Source organism: Anser anser (genome assembly GCF_964211835.1).
Source record: "Anser anser genome assembly, chromosome: 3".
Taxonomy (NCBI): domain Eukaryota; kingdom Metazoa; phylum Chordata; class Aves; order Anseriformes; family Anatidae; genus Anser; species Anser anser.
The window spans coordinates 13,471,747-13,495,542 of NC_139722.1; the positions used below are offsets into that span (position 1 = coordinate 13,471,747).

At 37.0% G+C, this 23,796-nt stretch overlaps 1 protein-coding gene across 3 annotated transcripts in view; it reads left to right on the forward strand.

Moving 5' to 3' along the window:
* NBAS (NBAS subunit of NRZ tethering complex) overlaps nt 1-23,796 on the forward strand; it is a 191,295-nt gene that overhangs the window by 24,736 nt on the left and 142,763 nt on the right. For all 3 annotated transcript variants that reach the window (XM_083828261.1, XM_083828259.1, XM_083828260.1), the window contains exons 12-21: nt 3,033-3,161; nt 4,556-4,619; nt 6,104-6,297; nt 7,411-7,668; nt 8,430-8,555; nt 9,866-10,017; nt 10,808-10,942; nt 11,212-11,290; nt 12,204-12,308; nt 12,554-12,690. In XM_083828261.1, coding sequence (XP_083684387.1) covers nt 3,033-3,161; nt 4,556-4,619; nt 6,104-6,297; nt 7,411-7,668; nt 8,430-8,555; nt 9,866-10,017; nt 10,808-10,942; nt 11,212-11,290; nt 12,204-12,308; nt 12,554-12,690 — 1,379 coding nt within the window. The remainder of the gene's footprint in view (nt 1-3,032; nt 3,162-4,555; nt 4,620-6,103; nt 6,298-7,410; nt 7,669-8,429; nt 8,556-9,865; nt 10,018-10,807; nt 10,943-11,211; nt 11,291-12,203; nt 12,309-12,553; nt 12,691-23,796) is intronic.

Sequence of the window (23,796 nt, forward strand, 5' to 3'; positions counted from 1 at the left end):
ATTCAAAAAGGGAGATGCAAAAAGCTACTTAGTTATTTGTTAATGAATATAATGAACGTAGCATGTGTACGCTCTAAAAGAGACTTGGTTGTTGTGCTGGTATTCCTCAAATATATGCCTTGAGGGGGAGAGAAGGAATATCCCAAACCAGCCTCTTGCACTACCTTACTCCTACCTGAAAACAAACAAAAACCCTCTTCCCTTAGAGCCCTAAATTTTCATACATTAAGTTCAAATCAATCATTCATGTCTTGGATAGGGAAAATGGAGACTTAATTGTTGCTGTCTGTTATGAGATACTATGGAAATGTTTTCCTAAATAGCTGCAAAAGTTTATGATGAGTCAAACTTCTACAAGCAGGATGCATGTGAAACTAGCAAAACTGCTGATCAGAAGCAATTTGTTCTTAAACAAACCCTGGGTATATGTCTTGTATTCTTTTCACCCTTGACAGAGTGAGTGGTAAGTCTCATCGGATTGAAGTGCTGGTGTATGCTTTCTGTGTTTCTAAGGTTTTATGCATAGCAGTTTCAGCTTTCTTCTGCATGCATTTGGGGCTACCCATGTGGTATCTGCACCACATTCTCCTGTCTCCTTTTTTGTACATGTCTATAGCCTTTGTTTGATTCCTTCCCCTTTCCCTCCTTGTATTTTTTTTTTTAAAGTTTTCCCCTTGTGGTTTACAAGGAAGGAGCAGTGAAGAATTTACCTCCCACCCTTCACTGTGTCCTGTGGAGAGAAAAACGGCTTGTATGAAGTTATATGGACTTGGGAAATAACCTTAATAGATTTTTGGGATGTTTAGGTGACTGGTTAAAAGAAGAAATTGGATGCTTGGTTGGAGGGGGAAAACAGATCTTTTTGAAACTCTCTCAAGGGTAGAATGGGAAGAGATTTTATTTCCTTCACTGAAAATACGAAAGAGAAGACTGAACTAAACTGGAAGTCTACTGGAAGGCTAGTACTGAATGTAATTGTGCTATACTTCATCATCAGTGCACTTGCCAGTACCAAATTCACAAAGGAAAACAGAAATTGTTGTTATTGAATGTTTTAATCCAATTTCTGAGCTTATAGTTTAAATCTGTGAGCTATATTTTACATTCTTAGTAGGAAATTGACAACAGTATTACAATGTGACAGGCACAGCAGCTAGGGGACTTGGTTATAAGAACTACCTGTATTTGGATTAGATTGTTAGAGTTGGTAACTTAAATGTCAGTTTTAAAATGGGAAGTGCCAACCTACTGAAACTCTCACTGTCTTATTCTGCAGTTCCCTGAAGTTGACAAGTTGTTTTCCAAGGCAGCATTGACTACTTTGCCAAAGGACTGATTAATCTCTATAGATAACAATGACTGGGTTGTAAATTTGAACATATTAGCAGCCACATGGCTGTTTTTTAAACAGCAAAAGGGTGGTTACCAATACTAAGTAGTTATTTAACCTGTGTTTAAAATCTATGTTATGTACCACTGACCGTTCATCTGAATGGGTTAAATATTTTAGGTATATCTTTCTAAGTCCTTTAACAGTCTCTTGTTCTTAGCACTCTGTGCATGCAACTTGATTTGTAAAAAGAGAATTACCTTTAGTAGGCATGCACTATCCTTGAGAAACTAGAATACAAATTGCACAAATTACAAATACAAATTTACACTCTAGGTACTTAAGAACATAATTGGAGAACACTTAAGAGTTATGAATATTAGAAAAAAATCATAATTTGCTTAAAAAAGTCTTAATATGCCTTCCATTTTGTGTAAAAGCACATTGAAAGCTTGAATTTAAGCAGTGCTCTCAATAAGTTGCAAACCAGTCAACAGTGTGAGAACAATGAGCAGATTGCTTGATCATAATTGTTTCTATGGCATAGCTAGAACTTAAAACAGCCAAAGAAATGAAATAATTAAAAGCCAAAATAACTAACCCAAATAAAACTACAAAAAGGAGTCATCTTCAAATGATATCTGTTCTTAATTTGCTGTAGATTTTGTATTAAAACTTCATAATCATATTGAAGTCTAGTAACTCATCTATAGTTCACTTATGTTGAGATATTTTCCAAGAGGGGAGGGTGTTGCTTAAAAATTGATTAGTGTCAGACTTGGATAGTTCTAAATCCTAGATACTAAGTATTTAGTGTTATATAGGATGAATGTTTATTAGAAAGCTTTTAAAAGTGAGCTACACTAATAAAATGAGATTCCATGATCAATATCAAGCTTTGGAAATCTACATACTTCTGTTTTTCAGTGAAGACTAGACTCTGAGAACCTGATGATGGCATGCACAAACGAATCTAAATCCTGTTTTCAGAGACAGTTATGCATTGCCAGGGCACTAAGTTTGGCTTAAAAACTCAAGTGTATATTTTGTCTCATGGGAATAATGTAGAGACGCAGCTGTAATTGTAGAGGAGTTCATGAATCCTTAATATTAAGGAAATATTTTGTTTGTAGGAGCAAGGCCACTACATTTTGCCTGTAAGAAAAACTTCATCCAGGAGAAGTAATGTAATGTTTTGTAGCTTTGATAAGGTTTACTTACAATTGTTGAATTATTTCTTCATTATGGCCTTAATCTGATGTTTGGCCTATTGCTGCTTCCTCTGTTGTTACCCAACCAAAAGTCTGCTACCAGGGGGAGAGAGCTGCGTGCTAAGCTGCATTTGGGTAGCCATCTTTCTTGGAAGGTGACTATGGAGGCAGGACAATAGAAAACTGAGGCTGCTAAATGATTTCTCTAAACAGATGGTTTAAGAACAGCCTGCAGATGTTCTCCTGTATTCTCAGGTTTTATTTATTGTATAGAATGTGATAAAAAAGTTCATCGTCTCAGAGTTTTGTTAGTAGTTGCAGTATTCTTCATTTATTATATAGGTTGTTTTTACTTTTCCATACCACAATTGTTGTTTTGCCTTCATTTTAACTCTATTTTTTAAACTTATAAAGCATGTTAAGTTTTCAGGTTGACATTTTTTTTTCTGAAAAGATAAGAGATTTTTGGTTTTGTTGACAATGTTTGGCAGGATGGAATTTTCAAGATGAATCTTTCCCCTGATGGAGCTCTTCTGGCAGCTATTCATTTCTCAGGAAAACTGACAATCTGGTCTATTCCATCTCTCAGACAACAAGGAGAATGGGACCAAGCTGACCAGGTAAGAGGGACATACGTGTTTACAAACTTGCAGTGTATGTTTTAATCCTCTGGAGATGTGTTTCCCTAGGAGATGAGAGAAGTTCAGATGACTGTGCTTTAACTGCATACTGTCATTCCAGTAAACTCAGGAGCCTTGTATTCTGATCTCCAAGATCATCTGGTCCAACCATGCCACTGATATCACCCACTAAACCATATCCCTAGAGCACCCCATCCAACATTTCCTTAAACACCGCCAGGGACAGTGACACCACCGCTTCCCTAGGCAACCCGTTCCAATGCCTGACTACTCTCTGGGAAGAAATGTCTCCTAATTTCTAACCTAAACCTCCTGTGGCGCAACTTGAGGCCATTCCCTCTAGTCCTATCACTAGTTACTTGTGAGAAGAGGCTGACCCCCAGCTCCCCACACCTTCTTTTCAGGTAGCTGTAGAGAGCAATAAGGTCTCCCCTGAGCCTCCTCTTCTCCAGACTAAACAACCCCAGTTTCCTCAGACGTTCCTCGTAGGGCTTGTGTTCCAGGCCCTTTACCAGCTTCATAGCCCTTCTCTGGACACCCTTGAGCACCTCTATGTCCTTCCCGTAGTGAGGGGCCCAAAGCTGAACACAGTACTCGAGGTGCGACCTCACCAGAGCAGAGAACGGGGATGATCACCTCCCTGGTCCTGCTGGCTACACTATTCCTGATACAAGCCAGGATCCTGTTGGCTTTCTTGGCCACCTGGGCACACTGCTGGCTCATGTTCAGGCGAGCATCAATCAGCACCCCCAGATCCTTTTCCTCTGCACAGCTTTTGAGCCAGTCTGCCCTGAGCCTGTAGCACTGTTTGGGGTTGTTGTGGCCGAAGTGCATGCAGGACCTGGCACTTAGCCATGTTGAACCTCATCCCATTGGCCTCTGTCCATTGACCAATCTTGTCCAGGTCCCACTGCAGGGCTTTCCTACCATCCAGCATATTGACACTTTCCCCCAGCTTGGTGTCATCTGCAAACTTACTGAGAGTGCACTCAATTCCCTCATCCAAATCATCGATAAAGATATTAAAGAGGATGGGCCCCAACACTGACCCCTGGGGAACAGGGTGGGTAACTGTAGCTTAACTGTAGTTAAGCAGTTAATACAGTTAAACTGTATAGTTTGTATTAAGGAAACCAGTAGTGTATTTTTTTTCCTTTTTACTTCTCCTCTCTCCCCTTCTTTAATTTAACTGTTTGGAAAAAAGTTTAACTTCAGCATGTGTATGTTTTATGATCAGGAAAGGTTTGAACTTATCTGTGAGTATTTTCACTGAAAAATGAGTGGGTCGGCAGTGAAGTAAATAAGCAGATTGTCTGTGTTATAAAGATTTGCTTGCATATTAATCCTTCTTGTTTCCTCTCACGTTTATGTAGCCAGGTTATGATGAAATCAACCCAGACTGGAGTCTCTCTAGTGAAAAAAGAAAGAAAATAAAAGGTATGTGTTGCAGTTGAATTGTTGTTTCAAGTTATGGTGTGGTTAAAAGTATTTATACAAATGTACAAAGATATGAAATAGCTTAATTAAATCATAATTAGGGTGGTTGACAAGATTGTATGTACAATTTGAATTTGTAGCATGACATAGCTAAACGAGTGTCATAGTATAGTTTTTAAAAATCCTCTCCTAGGAATATTCTTGTAGCCATAATCATAAATAAGAGGGTATTTCAGCTAGTACAGGACTTCATTTATTATTAATCATGTAATTTTGACTAGAATGCTGAACAGTCAAGCAGTTGTCTTAGGTTGTATCAGAAGCTACTACATCATAATATAATGATGAAATTATAATCATTATAATACATTTTTAGAGTCCACAGTCTAAAATCTGAACTTACCTTTACCTCTTCTGTCTATGTATGTGTAATAAATCTTGAATGCTAATGTAATATAGAGAGATTACTTCAAAACTCTGAAATAAAAGGGCTTTCTGTCCTGTGGCTTGTTTTACCTTATGTCAGTATTCTATTCTTTTCCCAAAATTCAAGCCATCGCATGCAGCCATCTATCCCCGAGATACTGCATGGCTCTTACAAGAGTGCAGACATCAATAGCTGTTTCTGATCCATTTGCTGGTGCTTCTATATGTCTATACTACTAAAAGCTCTCTGCTTTTTTGCGCTGTTTCTCTTGGTGATCCTTTTTTTTCGGTTAATTCTTCTGATCTTTATGGGTAGCCTGCTAACTAAGCACTGAAGTAGCAGAAAAGTAATAAGCTGATCTATTTCTCTGTCCTTTTTGGATAATGGTTGGCTTTTATTAGAGAGGTGGGTAATGATAATGTATTAAATTGAGCTAACTCTTTGAGATGAACATTTTTGTTCCAATACCCAGTTATTATAATACAAATAATCTTAGAAGTGACATGGCTTCCATCCTCATCTGTGGTGATTTTTTTTTCTTGTTGGTGCTTAAATTTTCTTAACAACCACATCTTGTAGGCTGTCTCAGGAGCCTTGTTCACAGTTGTCACTTGTCCTCAAAAGCAATGTAACCTTTTCTGAGTTTCATCAATATAACATTCCTTGCCAGGGAGACTTACTTGATCAAGGATGGACTGGGAGGTAAAGTATAAAGGAGTTCTTTATCAAATATCTAAATTCTGTCATGTTTTTTGCAAGTAAATCAGTTTACTGTGAACTTTTTTCTAAATAATATTAAAGAAAAATACTTAGGTTAAGTCAAAAATTGATTTATTTTTCCCCCCCCATAACGACTTTAGTTAATGCAGAAGTGATTTCAGTAAACTGCAGTTGGCCCAAAATGCAAACTTAATGAAGTAAGGATGCATATAAAATAATAAAATGTTAGTTAAATTAGGCCATCAGATGAAATCTTTTAATTGAAGCCACTTCAGTTCTTATCTGGTGTTTAAAATTATCTTTCCTTATGAGATGCTTTCTTATTTCTTTATTTTAGATAAAGAATCCTATTACCCACTGATAGATGTAAATTGGTGGGCAGATAATTCTGTGATTTTGGCTCGCTGCTCTGGTGCGTTAACTGTGTCATCAGTCAAGACATTAAGAAACTTGCTGGGAAAGTCATGTGAATGGTTTGAGAGTTCTCCTCAGGTCACTTCAGCTCATGATGGAGGATTTCTAAGCCTGGAGGTGAGGAATACACATCATTCTGGAAAGCAATAGAAATAATTTGCTTTTGTACATGTAATCCTAAGGATGTTGCGTGCATATGTATGTTTATTATCATTAATAGGAAAAGTGATTCTGCCTCCTTTATCTCTAGGCAGGCGATTCTGAACATCCTGCACTTCAACTGTCTTTAAGTTACTTGGCAATTCAGTTGTTATGTAGACAGCAGATAAAAAAAAAAACTTGTAGAAGCCTGAGTCTGAATGAAAGGAAAGGAAATTCTGCAGGAAGCAGTTTGTGTCAACAGTCAGTTTTCACTGCTTCGTTTGTTAATGCATTTGAAGAATACCACAAGAATGCTGCACCCCTCTCCCATTTTGAAACAGGTGCCTCTTGAGTATATTTAAAAGAAATAAGGAACAAATTGAAATTAAGACCAAGTTGTGCAAGGGATCTATTTTTTTGTTAATCCTTAGTAGGATTCCAGACAGGAGTAGGACATTACTTTGGTAGTGAAGTTAACCAGAAGTTTTCTCTGAAACAAAGAAACAGATTGTTTCCTAAGACTTGCATTGAAATAGGTCTTAAACATCTTAAACGAAAAAAAAAAAAAAGTCAGAATATCTCACTGTGTACCAAAGCTTGCATGTATGTTTTTTGAAAGGTTTGTTATTCTAGAAATCAGATACAGCCAGTGACTTGCATGTTGTAGGAAGAAGAACATGGGGAAGAATAGTTGGAGATTACATTTGTATTGAAAAGAAATAGATACTTGTGCTTACCTAAGAGTTGAAAACATTCTCATACACGGAAGTAAGCAATGTAACAGTGTGCTGAGATTTAAATATGTCTCCATAGTTCTGTACTGTCTGGGGTGGTGTAGGATAGTGTATCTAGTGCAATAGTGGGTTACTATTAACAAACCTTTGCCCTTGCTTTAGTAGGTAAAGGATGAAGTCTCAAATCAAGGAGAATATTAATCAAGCTGAGAAGTAAAGGGTTTAAAGGAGGAATAACGTTGATCCAGAAATCTGAAGTTCTGGAAGTGGAGGTGTACTCTATTGTCACCAAGCTAGATGAGATATGCTAGGTGGAAGCTTTGTATTCTACCCCTAAGAATTGTTTTCTGTGCAGTGTGAGATAAAACTTGTTCCAAAAAGATTACGCTTGGAGAGCAGACCTGGTGATGAAGATGAGGGAGAAGATGACTCTGACTCTGATGATGAAAATTCTGCTAAGGACAGATACTTCAGCTACCTGAAGCAAGGCCTGTACTTTGTGACAGAAATGGAACGATTTGCTCCACCACGAAAACGTCCGCGTACTATTACAAAGAATTTCCGCCTTGTTAGCTTGAGGTCCACAACTCCAGAGGAGCTTTACCAGAGAAAAGTGAGTACTGAAGGGAAGGTTGTATCTGATAATGAGCTTTATTTAGACATACTTAAAAAAATACTTTTAAAAATAGTTGTTATTATTAACAGTAGAACTTAGGCACATATTTATAGGGGGTTTCATAGCTGAAAGTGGGCTATGTTATCTGATGTAGGTGACCATTGTTTATAAACGATGATAATTCAAATAAGATGTTTGCAGGTAACTATGCTTCATTAGTGTTGGAATTGTGCTCATGTGAGTGTTTACAAATAATGGGGAGGCTAAGCAGATATGTTGAAAGAAATTAGTTCGGTTTGTTATTGTCTAGAGAATGGGTTAACTTATACTCTGATATTAATGTAATTGACGTGCATATTTTTTTCACATATAATGTACATAAAAAGTAGTCCTATGACACATTTTTATCACGGAAGAGATGCTTCTTTTTCTTGAAGACTTCTCTAGGCAGTACTTTGTTTAGGACATTTCGGTTGTTCTGATGGCGAAGCAGTCAAGCCTAATAGCTATTAGAGTTTCCAGGGGGTGCTAATGTCATACTGGTTGCCTGAACTTCTTCCTTTTTATTGAGGAAAAGTCTCTGTTTTTCTAAAGGCTTCTGTCAGATCTGGGTCTTATTCATTCTTATCTTATAAGCCATTCACTTTCCTACCTGCTTAAGCATACCCATAGTAATTATCCCTCTACCTGTTTCAACACAGAGACTTAATAATTGATCGTTTAATGTGGACTTTCATTTTCATGTGTTTACTTTTCAGATTGATAATGAAGAATATGGGGAAGCTCTGTCTTTGGCTCAAGCATATGGCCTTGATTCTGATCTTGTCTATCAAAGACAGTGGAGGAAATCGGCTGTTAACGTTGCTTCAATTCAAGACTATTTGGTGAGTTTGTTTTTGTGACTTTTAGGCTTTCTTTTCAGAATGTCTGTGTTATCTTCACAGAAATTGAATTGTGTTCTCATTTATGCAACATAAATTGGTGGCAGTTTGGGGAGCTGTCCTGCAAACTCCATGTGAGAGAGAGTGATCTTGTTAATTTAACTGAAGGCTTGATTCAGAGACCTTAAAAGTTAATGGAAATCTTTCCTTTGGAATATCTTCTAATTTCAGTTAATAGCTCTCTCTAATGTAATCTCTTTCCCACATGTAGCGGTAGATTGTTTCACGGCAAATGAATAATAATTAGAAATGGAATACATTTAAATAACTTCCAGGTATTTTAGAAAATCATGCGGGAAGGTTAGGTTGGTATCCATAGGTATTGCAAAGGTTGAATAACAAAATTGATATTAAATCCAACCTGTGACTGGACTGTTTCAGTAGAATCCAACATGGGTTTTGTTTGTTTTAAAGAGAGTTACCTAACTCAGCAGACAGGCGTCATCAAAGATGCACAACCTAATCGTGCAATGGTGTAAAATCTTCTATGAGATCAAGAGAAATGTCATGTAGTTTTATTTATTTCAAGTCATATATTAATTAAATGTCAAAATAAGATTTTCTAAGTAACCATTCTCCATATACTATGTAATCTCAACTAAAGATTGGCATATAGAGCCAATAATACTTTGTGACCTCTCTGTGTCTATGGTCTTCTGTGACAGAAGAGACAGATACTGAGAATAACTCAAGCCCTGTTGGGGAATACACGAAATCTATAACAGCTGTATCTTTGGCCCCAAAACATCACATTTGATACAGTATAATCAGGAGTGATACAATAACAATTTCTGTTCCTGTTGTTGTGAATGGTCTGATATGATCATTTGGCATTTGTGCCCTCTTCCTCCATGTAAACTCGGAGGGAATTATGTATTTTGCATTCTTAGCTTCTTTTTCTATTGGTGGGCTATATTCAGTGACCATTGATTTCCTTCAGGATGCAGTTTCTTGTGCTGGAGGCTTTTCTTTAGCTAGTAAACAAAGTCGTGTGGAGAGCCCTGCAAAGAGAATTAACTTCATTGCATTAACTGAACAAAACGAAGACCACATACTGATTGAACAGAACTGTAGATTATCGTTTGTGGGGTATTTTCCTCATCTCACTTTCTTTTTTGTTCATATTGCCAGTTACCAGATTAACTTGATGTTTTTTTAAAGTCTTCTAATGTGTTTCTTCTACTTAACATTTCTGTTTTCATTGCTCTGGATTGAAACATATAACACTAGGCCTATGCTTTTGTCTTGGACAGAGCAAAATTAAGAAGCGTGCATGGGTTCTTCACGAGTGCTTGGAAAGAGTTCCAGAGAATGTGGATGCTGCGAAGAAGTTACTACAGTATGGCTTGAAAGGCACAGACTTGGAGGCTCTTGTGGCCATAGGAAAAGGAGAAGATGGCGGCAGGTTTGGGAAGAGTGTTTTTTTCTTTTTCCTCCTAAATGAACTAATAGTGAAAATATTAAGATGCTTTTGCAGGGCATTGAAAAATTCAGTGCTCTGAATCAAACTATTCTATAGATGTCTACAAGGTGTTTATTGGTGTTTATTCCCATTTTACCTTTGATAAAGTACTTCTATAATGAATTTTCTCTTATGTCTGGATGCCCGTTATCTTTTCCATTACAAAGAACTTCTGATGTCTTGATTTTTCCGAGAGACCGTTTCTGCTGTCTCTTCTGGTAGCTGCAGCTACTCCTAATGAAGATGTTTTATTGTATGTCTTGATTGTTGTGATAATATTCTGTTGTTTAAGTGGGGAGGGGAGCAAAGCAAAATGCAGTGGCAGGATTGGGTCAGTAGATAAATGTATGCAGAGACAATTCTCTTTGGCATTCAGTTCATGATGGAGGAATAGGATGTTCTCTCTTCATCCAGTCATCTATTACAATTGTAAGTTGTAGAAACATTGCCAATTTCAGTGTTACCTGTAGACTTTAGAAGCTTTTACCATCATAGTTGTGGGTATTTTTTTTGGAGGTGGGGGAGTAGAAGAGTTGCTTTTCGATGTCTTTTGTTTGATTGTGCTGAGTGTCTGCTTACAATAGCAAAATTCAGTGTTATAATTTTCTGTGAAAGTTTAGATTTTTAGTCAAGACATAAATAGAAAACTGTGTCAATATGCTTTTTCAGCAATATGTTCTTCATATCTTTTTTTTGTTTGTATCACTGTTGATTTGGTTGTTATGTCCTCCAGATTTATCTTACCAGGGGAGGTGGACATCGAAATTCCCTATGAAGACTTCTTGTCAGCAGATGAAGAAACAGATGCTAGAAAGGAAAAAGAGGCCAGGAAGCATCGAGAACTGCTGTTATCAGTAAACTTCTCAAAGTAAATGCAGTGTTAAGCCATGTTCTATTCAGACTTGTAGACTTATAACTACAGAGTTGCAAGAACATAGTTACTCTTATGTATGTTATTCGTGATAGAAAAGTGGTGCAGAGTTTTATTTGGTGTTATATTTTATCAAAGTTCTCAATTTACTTCACTTCTCAATATTCTCCAGTGCACCAAATCATTCGAATATATGGCTGTTGTCTTCATATGTATATGATATACAGTATCAATTATAAATGTGAAAATTCTTGCTTTGGTAACAGGCTAACACTGGAACAAAAAGAACTCTGCCGTAGCAGGCTGAAGCTGTTAATTTATCTTGATCGCCTTGAAACCTATGAGGTAAGGGAACTTGGTAACTGACTTAAGTTCTTTTGAATTCTCATTACCCAGGTACTCCTGTAACATTTTTGTCACATCATTGTATTTTTTTGTATGTTATAGTGTTAACATTCATAGTCTTGTTGAAATGTAGGTCTCTCACTTGAGAAATGTAAGCTGTTTTCTGTTCAGGCTACCTCATTTCTTGTGCTTCAAGGTTTGCAGATGGCTAGCTTTTAGCTTTGAGAAGCATAGCTGGGCAGAAGCCTGTTTTGAACATACTGTGGCTGTCTGCCAGCAAAACACAGACTGTTTTCCCTTTTTTCAGGAATAGTCATGTACAGCATAAAGTGCATGTTAGCTGGTATTAAGTGCACTTGGCATTTACACATGAATATGACATTAAAGTAAAATGTCAGAGGGGAAATCTCATGTGTCTTGAATAATTGAACAGTTTTGAGTGTAGGAAATAACTTACACCACAACATGGAAGGTGGAATTGATGCAGGATTATTAATGCTTTGAAGCTCCCTCAATCAGTCTAATTAGGAAGTTCTATTCACATTCTCTAGTAAATCTTATTTTTCTTTCATGAGTTACAGAAGTGAAACTTTTTGGAATTGAAAACTGTGTTTTGCTTAGTTTTTTTAAACTGAACTTTGCAGTTGGTACCATTTAAGTTGTGATTTTTACCAAATCCCTTTGTAACTAATGTTGTCTACACCCTAATTCAAATAATGCAGAGAATTGAAGAAAAAAAAGTTTTTCATTTAGAGATAAATTAAAAAAAAAAGGAAAGAAAAACAAAAACTAACCCCTCTCCCATGTTTTCCAGGTATAACGGATGCTTCATCATTGTATGATAAAGAAACACACTTTTCATGCTTTTGTAAATCTTGTATAAAAAAACAGTCTTCTCTAATATTTCTTAAAGGAAATCCTTGGAGGACCTCATGCAGCTAAACAGCACTATGATGGTGAATTCTTCAAGAAGTTCAGAAATCAGAATATTGTACTTTCAGCAAGAACTTATGCTCGGGTATTAATATTTTACTGTAATGTACTTTTTTTGCCTCTTTGACTTATGTGCATGGAAACTGAAGAATTGGAGGGTGTATTTATTTGCGTTTATTTATTTACAATCAGTGACCCTGATCTAATTCTCCTTATTGCTGAGGAAAATCTTAGAATTAAGTGTTGTGTGATCTAAACTTACATTACTTGCTCAGTTTCAGTCTGTATCAGTCCTAAATTAGTTTCACGACATATTGTTTTTCTCTTTAGGAAAGCAATGTCAGAGCCCTGGAAATCTTGTTCACTTTCCATGGATCAGCTTTGCTTCCACACAGACAAGCAATTCTCTCCAATTTCCCAGAGACTACTTCACCACATGAATATGCTTTCTTGTTGCCTGAAGCTTGGTAAGAATACATCAGTGGATATTAACTTTAAAAAAAAAAAAATTAGCTCTATACATAAATTGGTTTCCATTTGTGGTGATCTGCTGTTAGTTATTTCCTGGAATCAAGAGAGCAGTTTTTTCTTTGTTTTCTGTTTTATTTTGTGCCATTTATGGAAGCTTTTTTTATCTCTTCTGGTTATTTATGAGAAAGCAGGGAAACTAGATTTACTTTTCTCCATTACCCAAAAGAGGAAGCATGTCCTTTTCTGACCTGGAACTACCTGTATTTAAACCTGTAAAAATCTAAGTCTGTAAGTGGTTTGTAGTAACAGCCAGCATTAAGAGGCTAAAAATACAAGTGTTCAGCTCCCTGGAAGGAACTTAAATATTATATTCTTCTGGATTTGTTTCTAAATGCAATTTAACCTTTAAGGAGGCAATAACTTAAAATCATTAATCTTCTTGTCACTGATTGTTACTCTCCTTACAAAGGTAGAATTAGGAGAAGTCTTATATCCAGACTTTTCTATTCATTCACTTGAGTTATAAATGTTAGTTTACTGTCAATTTCATGTTAATTATTCATATAAATTTTTGTAAGTGTCTTTCTTGAACATTGTAATAATGTTCTGTGTATTAATTAAAATTTTGCTTCTAGGGTGTTTCTTTCAAACACTTCAGTTACAAAATTAGTTTTGAAATACATTGCTCAGTGCTTATAAGGAATTGGGGAGATTTCATTATTTAATATTTTGCAATAGGACTTTGAAGACTTTTTTTTTTGAAAGATACTTTTTTTGGAGTAGCTAATAGATACTTATTTTTTATTTGTAGTCTTCCAACATTATAGTTAGAATTTTCACTTTGAAGTTTTAACTGTGCCATTTGAGTAATTCTTCTTGCAGAAGAGTTTTTATTCATATATTTATTCCCCTGACATTTTTCCTGGTTTATAGTACTTATCACTTCTACCTTTTCTGAGTAGAAATTAGCCTTTATTTCTTGATATCAACTACTTTTTTAGTGCCCTTTTTATCATTTTGGTAATATTGAGAATGCATTATTTATGGTGTGAAAACACTTGTTTTATCTTTTTCTGTAAGGTGACAAAATCACAAGAAGAAATTACTGCAATGTTTATAAAATTGGGATGATAGATTCTAAATTTTCTCTTTTGTTTTAACAAGATTTATCATCTGAGAGGGAGGGAGGAAGGCTTTTCTGAAATGTTATGATTTTTTTGTTGATATTTGCAAACAGGCTTTTCTTTTCTCTGAAAGATTCTCTTTTTTGTTTTGTTGCTGTGGTTGCTTGGTTGGTTTGCTTAAGAAACTGACTTATGTGCTAGCGGGTAAAATGTTAAGGTTTTAATATTAAAATATTTCACCATTGCTCTAGTAGTGAAGATGTGAAGTTATGAGTTAAAAACTTAGTTTTGTCTACTGCTGAAGAATGGAAGTATGTAGTTTGAATCTTTATACCACTGACAGATTGGAGAGAACCTGGCAGTGCTAGGATCAGCAGATATGTTCAGGTTTGTGCTTTTCTGCAAGTTGCAGAGTAGATAACACTGTACAAGTGCAAAATGTAAATGAGAGCAAATAGCATGTACACAGGAAATACTCATTACATTTTTATGTGTCTGATCTAACCTTGTTTCTAAAATTGTTAACCCTGTTGCAAAGCTGATTACTAGCAGTATTGCTAGACACACAAAAGCTCTATTATATTAATGTCATAGTATGAAATATTTACTAATGAAAGTATCTGTGATTGAGAATAATCTACTAATGAAATAGACCTAAGTTTGCTTAAGTCTAGACTTGATTTCATATTAATTTTATTTTTTTCTTAAATGGAGTAAGTTTATTTTTTTTTCTTCCAGTCAGCTTCTGAGAATTCACATGAATCAAAATGCATCCATGTGAATCAAACATAACTTAAGTTCTTGGTGATTGTAAATGAGTTTATTAGGTCTTTTATTTCTAGCATTTTTTTTAAAGTGGGAAACTAGTATGAACAGAATTGCTGGCGGTCTGTAGATATGCAGTTTTTGCTGTGAATTCTGGTTTAGAAGAATGTGCTGTGTAGCTTTACTTCTCTGTAGAACAGAGCATGCAGATAAAATTTGTCTTAAATGAATTGATTGAACAAGATTGTGATTCAATTTATGAAATTATTTCATTCCTACATAATATTAAAAACTTTCAAGTGTAATAAGCATGTGAACAAAACGAAAATATTGCAAAAGGGAAGCAGGAGGAATGAAGTACTGCTGGGAGTTTTTCCTATATCCTGTGTTCATGGAGCACGATAAAAAATAAGAGGGTTGGTTACGAGTTGGTCTTCTGAGGTGGCTCCTCCTTTTGGAAATTCACCACTTTGCTCTGTGTTCCTACAGTTAGTTCCTTCATCTCTAGGGGAATCCTGATGAGGAAAAACTTGAGAATGCTAGTAGGTGCTGCCTTATCTGAGCATGAGACAAGTGAGATGGGGCAAGTAGGCACCTCTAGCTTTTGACAACAGAAAGGTATTCGTGTATAATTGTTTGCTGCATGACACTGCCAATGCGAATGCACATAGAAGTGCTGCATCTGAAGAATGCGTTACCTATGAGAAATATCTTTGTAAAGATTGCATTATGACTGTCATTTCATTTTTGTCTGGTGCCTCGAGTTAAGCTGTAGGTAGTAAACTCAGTACTCAGGGAAAGAAATGCTTGTTTTGCTAGCGCATCCTATAGAGCATAAAGCAGGTTTTTGTCTTGTTACTGGCACATTATCTGCGTTAGGGTGGCGTTAGAGTCTGGTGTCCCAAAAAACTTTAAGGCTCAATCAGTCAAAAAGAAGTTGGCATAACAAAGCTAAAAAGATGTAGAAGATGTTTTTTTTTGTCTTCTGGGCTAGGTTGTTAGGAAATGTGTATTTTTTTTTCCTTGTCTGCTTGTAAAACATCTCAGGTGATAGATGTCTTTTTTTTCCTAATTTTTGCTGCATATTTTGTAGCTTAGCACCTTTTGGTGATCACTCTCGGAACTGTTCAGGTTTATAATGACTGATTTATGCATTCATGAGAATGTTTAAAAGGACTGGGAGTTATGTAACCGCAACAGCTCCCTGAAGCTGAGAAGGAATCTGAAATAGTAAGATGCACCCATGACTCTACATGCCTGTCAACTTCACACTGACATTGTGATGGACTGAAGTTACCTAGTAGTGTGTTTTTGCAGGATTGTGATTCTAATGTTTTTCTACTTCTTTCACTTTTCATATTATTTCTCAGCTTCTTGTATAATGATGACTCTTGTATCTGTAATAGGTCTAGGTCATTGGGATTCATGCTCCTTCACAAAGATCCATCAGGTGCAGAGTCTTTATCAGTTAAGACAACTAGTGTGAAGGTTATAAAAGTTTAGGTATTCAGAGCAGTTGATAACTCTTTCTAATCTCTATTTAATAACTGTAGCTAGCATTCTCAGTTTATGGTTAAGGCTATTGCCCTCAGATTTTTAAAGGTGATCTCGTAGGAATACAATGCTTTACTGCCATTGTAAATACATAACCTGAGTCTTTTCCTTTTCTTTTAATTTTCTTATCCTTATTACATTTAACTGTTATACTGCAACATTACAGTTCACACTTTAAACTCACAGAAGTTGGGAAATTCAAATGTATGGTTCCCTCAATAGCCATAACTCTTGTATATTGCACATTTCACCAGTAGTTTCACCAGTAGTAAAAACCTTCACTTCACATATAGAAGTCACTTTTTTACTCTGAACTTCTGCAAATATTGTTTTTCAGTCATGGCTTACAGTGAATTTTTAATGGAGAGTTGTGAATGAGCTCCATTTGGCTGATGCTCTGGGATAGGAATGGAAATATCTTTTAAAAACTTGAAGTGAAGCTTTTAAATGCTGAAGAATTCCATGCAGTAGACTCTCATCTGTGAACAGTAAAATACTGTATAATTAAACTGGGAGGTTTGTAAGCTGTTAACTTTGCCTTTGCAGAATGGTATCTTCTCCTGAATGAGGTCTTTAGTTATTGCCTGTGGCTCTGCAGTTTCAACAAAGTGATTCTATCTTCATGTCTTCTTTTCTTAGTACGTAATCAGTTTGATGACTGAACATCTACAGAACTGTTGAACATATATTACTAGTTGTCTCATATTAGTTTTTCTTCTCTTCTGATGAACTGCTTTTGTTTTTAAAGTAGTTCAGAAGTGTTCATCTTTAAAAAATTCATCCCGTGGTCAGTTTTCTTCTTTTTGTTTGTATTCATCTGTATAGCACTACCATGAGATAAAACTTCTGCCCTTCTTATTTATATGCACTCCTTTACACTGAGGGAAAGAGGGGAAAAGAAAACACAAAGTGGTTCAGAAGTAGAGGATCAATGTAGTTAATACTAACTTCAAGGATATACGTTAAAAAAAAAAAAACACAAAACAACAAAAAAAACACAAATCTCACCTTCTACTGAGAATTAGAAAAATCAGGTTTTGAGGGGAAGATTAAATTTACATGACAGCATTCAGCATGACAGCATTCAGCATGACAGTCTCCTCTTTGGACTGACTTCTGGTAGGAGTGCAGGAAGTTCTTGGGGTCTGTGTAAAAATTAAAGCAGTGGTTTGGAGGAAGAGAAGCTCTTCTGAAAACTGGCCTATGTGGGGATCTGTGGATCTTCAAGTACAGCTCGCTTTGGCTAAAAGGATGCTGCAGAAAGTAAGATGGTGAATTATTGTAGGTATTAGTCTTGCAGATTTTTTTTAAAGATGAGAAAGAACTTGAAGCTATGAAGGGGCTATGGACAACATGAGCTGTTGACAAGGGAGATGGGAAGTTTTACAAGAACTGCTATGCTTAGGCACAGCTGCCATTCAGAGGGACCTAGGCAAAGTGGAGGAATGGACCAGCAAGAGCTCTGGGGAATTCAACAAAGGCAAAAGGAAAGCCCTGCTTTTCCAAGTGAAGAAACCATTGCAACAATGAAGGCTGGAGACTGACTGGCTGGGCAGCAGCTCTGCTGAAAAGGACCTTGAGGTTCTGGTGGACACAAGCAGTTTATGAGCCAGCAGCACGTCCTGGCAGCAGAGAAGGCCAGAAGTGTCCTGGTCTGCATGAACAGAAGCACAGCCAGGAGATGGAGCAGTCAGACTACAGCACTCGTTCAGCTGCATCTAGGATACTGGGCACCCAGTACAGGAAAGATATCAGTGAACTGGAGCAAGTTCAGAAGAGGGACATCAAGATGTTTGGGGATCTTAAAGGCTGGGTACGTTCAGCTGGGAGAGGGTCTCAGGGTTGCCCAGCAGCAATTTTCTAATGCTTTACTCTATAGGATGTGGGCTGAACTGTGGCTGTTTGTTTCTAGACTTAACACGATTTTCTTTTTCGTTCTGGTGTGTTTGTGCCTAACTTGTCCTACTTTCATCTGCCATGATGCATGCTGTTTTGCATGCATACTCCTGAACTGTACCTCAACTTGGCTTCTGTGTTATTCTCTGAAATTATATTGCTGTTATTGTCTTGTTTGTAGCCGTTTTTTTACAAAGTTTAGGATCAAATTTCTTCCACAAACATTTATTATGCGCTTTATAAATTTACAGTTCTAAAGAAGTATTTTCACTATGAGGTGGCAGACTGGGACTTCAGCTGTGTCTGTAAAGTAGCCCATTTTGATTTTGTGAAAGCTGTTGCCTCACAATTTCAGTTGTATATATCAAGGAAAAACACCACCACTGCCACCACCACCACCAAAAAACCAAACACAGCAAGCTTCTAAAGTGTGGTTGAATAGTGTTGATTGACATTTCTGATTTTTAGATTATTCAGTCCAGGTTGCTTTAGGGGGAAAAAGTTTCTTCTCTTTCCAGATTGTATAAGAGGATAACCAAATCATTAAAAAGTAAATTGATTTGTTTATGCAAAATCAGATGGCACGTTTTTCTCTGGTGGCAGAATTGCTTCAAAAGACCTGTCACTGAAACGTGCACGGTAGGAATTCTGAAGTGTAGCTAACCGTGGCAGCCAAAAGCTGCTGGGATACCTTTTCCACTATTTAATGTGGATCAGTTTTCCCAAAATGTTTGATGCTTTTGGCACTTTGTTTTAGGCACTAGCTGTGCTTCACTGCTGCTTAATTTTTCACATCATATGGATACTCTGAAAATGAAATGCCTCTCTCTCTGCCTACTGCTTTTGTGTCACGTAATATGTTGAGTAATGGGAAACCTAAAAATACCCGTGATCGATTCTGTAGTTGCATCTGCTAATTCATTACTAAACTACCCCATGTCTTCATGCAGTATGAAAAACACAAATGCATACATATCATAGCTGTTTCAGACAATGTATCTGGGATGCATTTCTTACTGTATTTCATCTGCAGTTCTAGAATAATTATAATATCATAAAATTTTCAGAGCCATAAGAATTGCAGAGCAACAGAAACTGGAATTGATTTTCCCATTGAAAACAGGGAATGTATGAAATTTAACGAGCAAATACTAGATTCTGCACCTGGATTTATGGACAGACTAGGGAATGAGAGACTGGAGAGCAGCCCTACAAAAAGATCTGAGGGCTTTGGTCAATGGCAAGATGAATCAGAGTCAACAGTGAGCCATGGCTGCTAAAAGGGCCAACCGTGCCCTGGGGTTCATCAGGCACAGCACTGCCAGCTGGTTGAGGGAAGGGATTGTCCTGCTCCTCTCTGTGCTGGTGCAGTCTCACTTCCAGTACTGTGTGCAGTTTAGGGCATCACAATATAAGAAAGACATAAAACTATTGGAGTGTCCAAAGGAGAGCTGTGAAGGTGGCAAAGGGTCTGGAGAGGAAGATGTAAGAGGAGAAGCAGAGGTCCCTTGGTTTGTTCAGCCCAGAGGAGAGCAGGCTGAGGGAAGGCCTCATGGCAGCCTGCAGCTCCCTCACAAGGGGAGCGGAGGGGCAGGCGCTGAGCTCTGCTCTCTGGGGACAGCGACAGGACCCGAGGGAACGGCATGGAGCTGGGACAGGGGAGGGTCAGGCTGGGTGTTAGAAGGATCTTCACAGAGAGTGGTTGGGCACTGGGACAGGCTCCCCAGGGCAGTGATCACGGCACTGAGCCTGATGAAGTTCAAGAAGTGTTTGGACAACATTCTCGGAAACATGGTCTGATTTTTGTGTGGTCCTGTGTGGAGCCAGGAGTTGGACTCGATGATCCTTGTGGGTCCCTTCCAACATGGGATATTCTGTGATTCCATGATTGCTTTCTGAGAAGACAGGCTTTGGCCAAATGAGTTTCTGAGTTAAACTGAAAAAGAGTACTTTATAAAATTTCCCTTGCAGATCCTGTATTATTTAGCCTGCTTTTGATGCCTTCATATCTGTAAATAGTGGGATTATAGAAATAATTTTAATATGAAGTCTAAACTGCTTTACAGTGTACATACAGTAAAATACGAAAGCTGTTAATTCTGGTAAGCGTACAAGTGTCACCAGGGGTAAAAGAATATTTGAAGGTTCAGTGTTTTATATTGCTTATCACAAAACATATTGGAGATTATTAAAAAATGAAATTTAATAAAATCAGAATCAAGTACATTCTTCAAACAATTTTTGAGTGGATAACAAAACCATTTGATGGAAATACTACCTTATTTTGCTGTTCAGCGTCTTTCCTATATAGCTTTTCTCTTAACTTATCAGTCAGTACTTGTTAAATGCATTATGTTCTATTCAGTATGTAACATGTAAGCTTTCAAATACAAAATTAGTATTTTCTCTTTTTTTTCAGGCAATGAGAGATAAATTTAAAAAAGGCAAAGATTCATCTGCTCCCCAAATATTTTGAAGAAAAAAATCCACTCTTTTAAAAATGTACATGTCTTTCAGCAAAAATATACTGTTTCATAAGTGTGTTGGGGTGAACTGATGTTTGTTTTCCAGTCTGGATCAATTTGCCCAGTTTTACAAAGGAAAACTAAAATAAATGAAATCCTTGGCTGAAAGAATCTCAGACAGTTCCCCTGAATGAAATGCTTGAAAGAAAGAAGAAGGGAAAAAAAAAACAACTAACCAAACAAACACAAAGTTGCCATTGGCAATAGAAAGAATTGTCCTTGGAGAGAAAAATAATCTGCAGGTTTGAATGAATGCAGTTGGTAAGGCACAGAAGCTACAATAGCATGGGCCTCTTTTATCAAAGCAAAGAATGCGAAGAGTTGGCAACCCAATGCAAACAATAGAGTGGAAAGAGCAATAAAGGAAAAATCAGCTCTTTTTGCAGAAATAGAGTTGAATACCTCCCTCATTTGTCAATTTCCTGAGCACTAATCATATTTACTCTAATGTTAAAAAAAAACACAACCAAAAATAGACGGGGGAGGCGAGGATGGGAGAAACAGTTGCTGAGAGAAGAAGAAAAAAGGCTCTACAAAAAGAAACTCCTAGGTAATCTTTGTGTGGAGTTAGGTATGTTGCACCTGATAAATTTCTTTTAATTGGAAAAGGACACCTGCCTTAGTGACTATAGAGATCTGTTCCAGCATCTGGAATTTCAGGTGCCCACTCTGTTTTTAAGTACAGTCTTTGACCTCTGTGGAATTTCAGTTTCTAGATCAAAGCTGTAAAATTGCGTAGCATAGGCGGAGAGCCTGATGAATGCTGGATGCAGTAGCATAGACTGTGTGTTCCCCATACAGCAAGCTACTTGTGCATGCTGAATTTCCTTCCAGACCAGGCAGGCTTATGTATTCTGTGCGGTAGTTCTGATGTGTTCCGGTGGTGCTGAGTTTGCTGCATCTGTATTGTAAACAAAATAACGGTAGAAAAATGGAAACCCTGCCTCTTAGCATATACTTACTTACGTTCCTATCTCTTCCTCTTCTCAGTCTCATTTGCATTCAGTGCTTTTGGGTTTGCAGAATGCTGTGGTGTTTTAATGCCTGAAATCTTTCTAAACTTACTGTTTCTCAACTGATAGCAGTTACTATTCCAGAGTTACTCATATCTGCATGTGTTGTTGTAGTTACTGATACAGTTTTTTTTTTTTTTCTGGGGGGGGGAAGAGGGGAATCTATGCTAAAACATAACAATCAGTTAAGAAAAAGAAAAAGCCTTGTGATAAGTGTTGAGATTAAAAAAAAAAACACAAAAAAACACAATTAAAGAACTGTATTTTTTTTGAGTTTGTGAAATGCTTAGGTACCTTGATCTATCCTTTGCTAGTGGCAAGACTGCTTTATTTCAGTCCTTGTGTTACAATGAGATTTTCTAAACTCTTCAGAATGAGGAGAGAAAGCAAGGAAGGGAGAATGCAGTCAAATAGGGGGCAGGAGGGTGTTGAGAATTTTTTAGAATTGTTGAGGAGGTGACTGAAATAAGCAGTTAGCCCCGTGTGTGTGCGCTTTGTGAATTTAGCTTGGAAAGAAACATGTCTGTTAAAACTGTTTTTTTTATAATTGCTTAATTCTACTAGGATAAGATAATTTACAGTTACGTATTTTTTTTAATGTTGTTTTCTTTAAGCATTTAGAGAACATAGGTGCTGACTGCTGTTTGCTTCTTGGTGAGAATGCTAAAAATCTGAAATTACTTTCTCAATGTATTCCTATGATGAACCTGAATACTTTTAAAATGGCAAATCAAGCCAGAACAGAAAATAGTTTTGAAAGAATTTTTCGTCGCTTTTACATACACCTGACTCAAAGTATTTAACTTTTTCTGCTGTGAGAAGGGGAAAAAGATGGAATAAAAGTTTCCATTCAAGATTGCACTGCATGATGATTTTTTCATATAAATCAAAAAGTCTACTCTTCAGTATTTTGTGGTGAAGTCTCCGAATAAGCTTTTATGAAAAACTTTTGAAGTAAGCTTATAGAACTTCTTGAATTGATGTGTATGGGCAACTGTAGGTTTCAGTCCTGCAAAAACCCTTTGGCGAAACATGAGATTGGTCTTGCTAGATTGGGCTAGAAGGCAAATGGCCAATAGGCAATGTGAAAGGGGAGGGAAAAAAAAAAGTGGTATGGGCAAGCACATTGCCACATTTACCAGAAGTTTCTGAAGAAACTTTAATATATGGCTCAAATATTCCTGAACTAGGTATTTTCTAGACATATAACAGACTTTATGATACTTTATTCTAAGACTTTATATTTGTGAAACCAAGTACTCATTTTTTTATCCTCTACTGGGCAGTAGGTAGTTAAGAGCTTACATGTACATGGTATAGAGTAGTATCTACTCTTTTTCATTTTGAATGAGGCCCTGCTAGTCTTGTCGATACTTGCGATGTTGTAGGAAGTAAAAACAGTGAAATGCCATTTTCTATTTAAGTGACATGGAAAAAGTAAGCAACTTCGTTTAAAAAAAAATTAAATTAGCACATTGGTTGTTTTCTTTCCTCCAGCACTTCTCAATCTGCTCAGGCTTTCATAAAAGGAATGATCACGCATTTCTTACCCGTGGTCATTCAAATAGTTTGTCTCTGCACTTTACCACTTTTTCTGTATCACATCCTTTTCAGTAGGGAGGCCGAATTGTACATTGCTTCCTCACTTGATGGATTTTGGAGGTAAGGCGAAGGGAAACAGGAATTGTCAAAGGGAAAAGTCTGGGAATAGTAATAGAGTGAGATCTTCCTCAGCAAGTTGCTATTTTATTTCTTCACATCTCATATTGAGGGATAGCAGCAGCATACTTAGCCCTCAAAAAGTCAGAATTTTGAGAAGTCTTTGCACTACAATTCTTGGAGGCAGAACAACAGTTACAGTATTAGTACATGTAGCAAAGTTTGGGAGAAAAGGTTGTCTATAACATGAAATCAGAGCTGCTGTCCAGAAATCTCCTCTTGTTGTTTTGCAAGGGTAGTTGTAATACTTGGGGTTAGAGTTGTCTATGGCTGAAGGATAGCTGGTATTAGACCTTAGGTGACAATTTTGCAGGGAAAGCTGCAAAACAGCTTCTCAATGGCTTCTAAAATGCAAATCTTGTGTGTTTTCTGCTGTCTTTCCCCCCGCCTTAATAAGCTGTGTTAAGACAGAAAACACAACCCAGCCTGAAACATCTTCTCAAACCTACTGGGAAGTGGACAGAAAAATGTTACTAGAGAGCTTATGAAAAGTAGTAGTCTTGGAC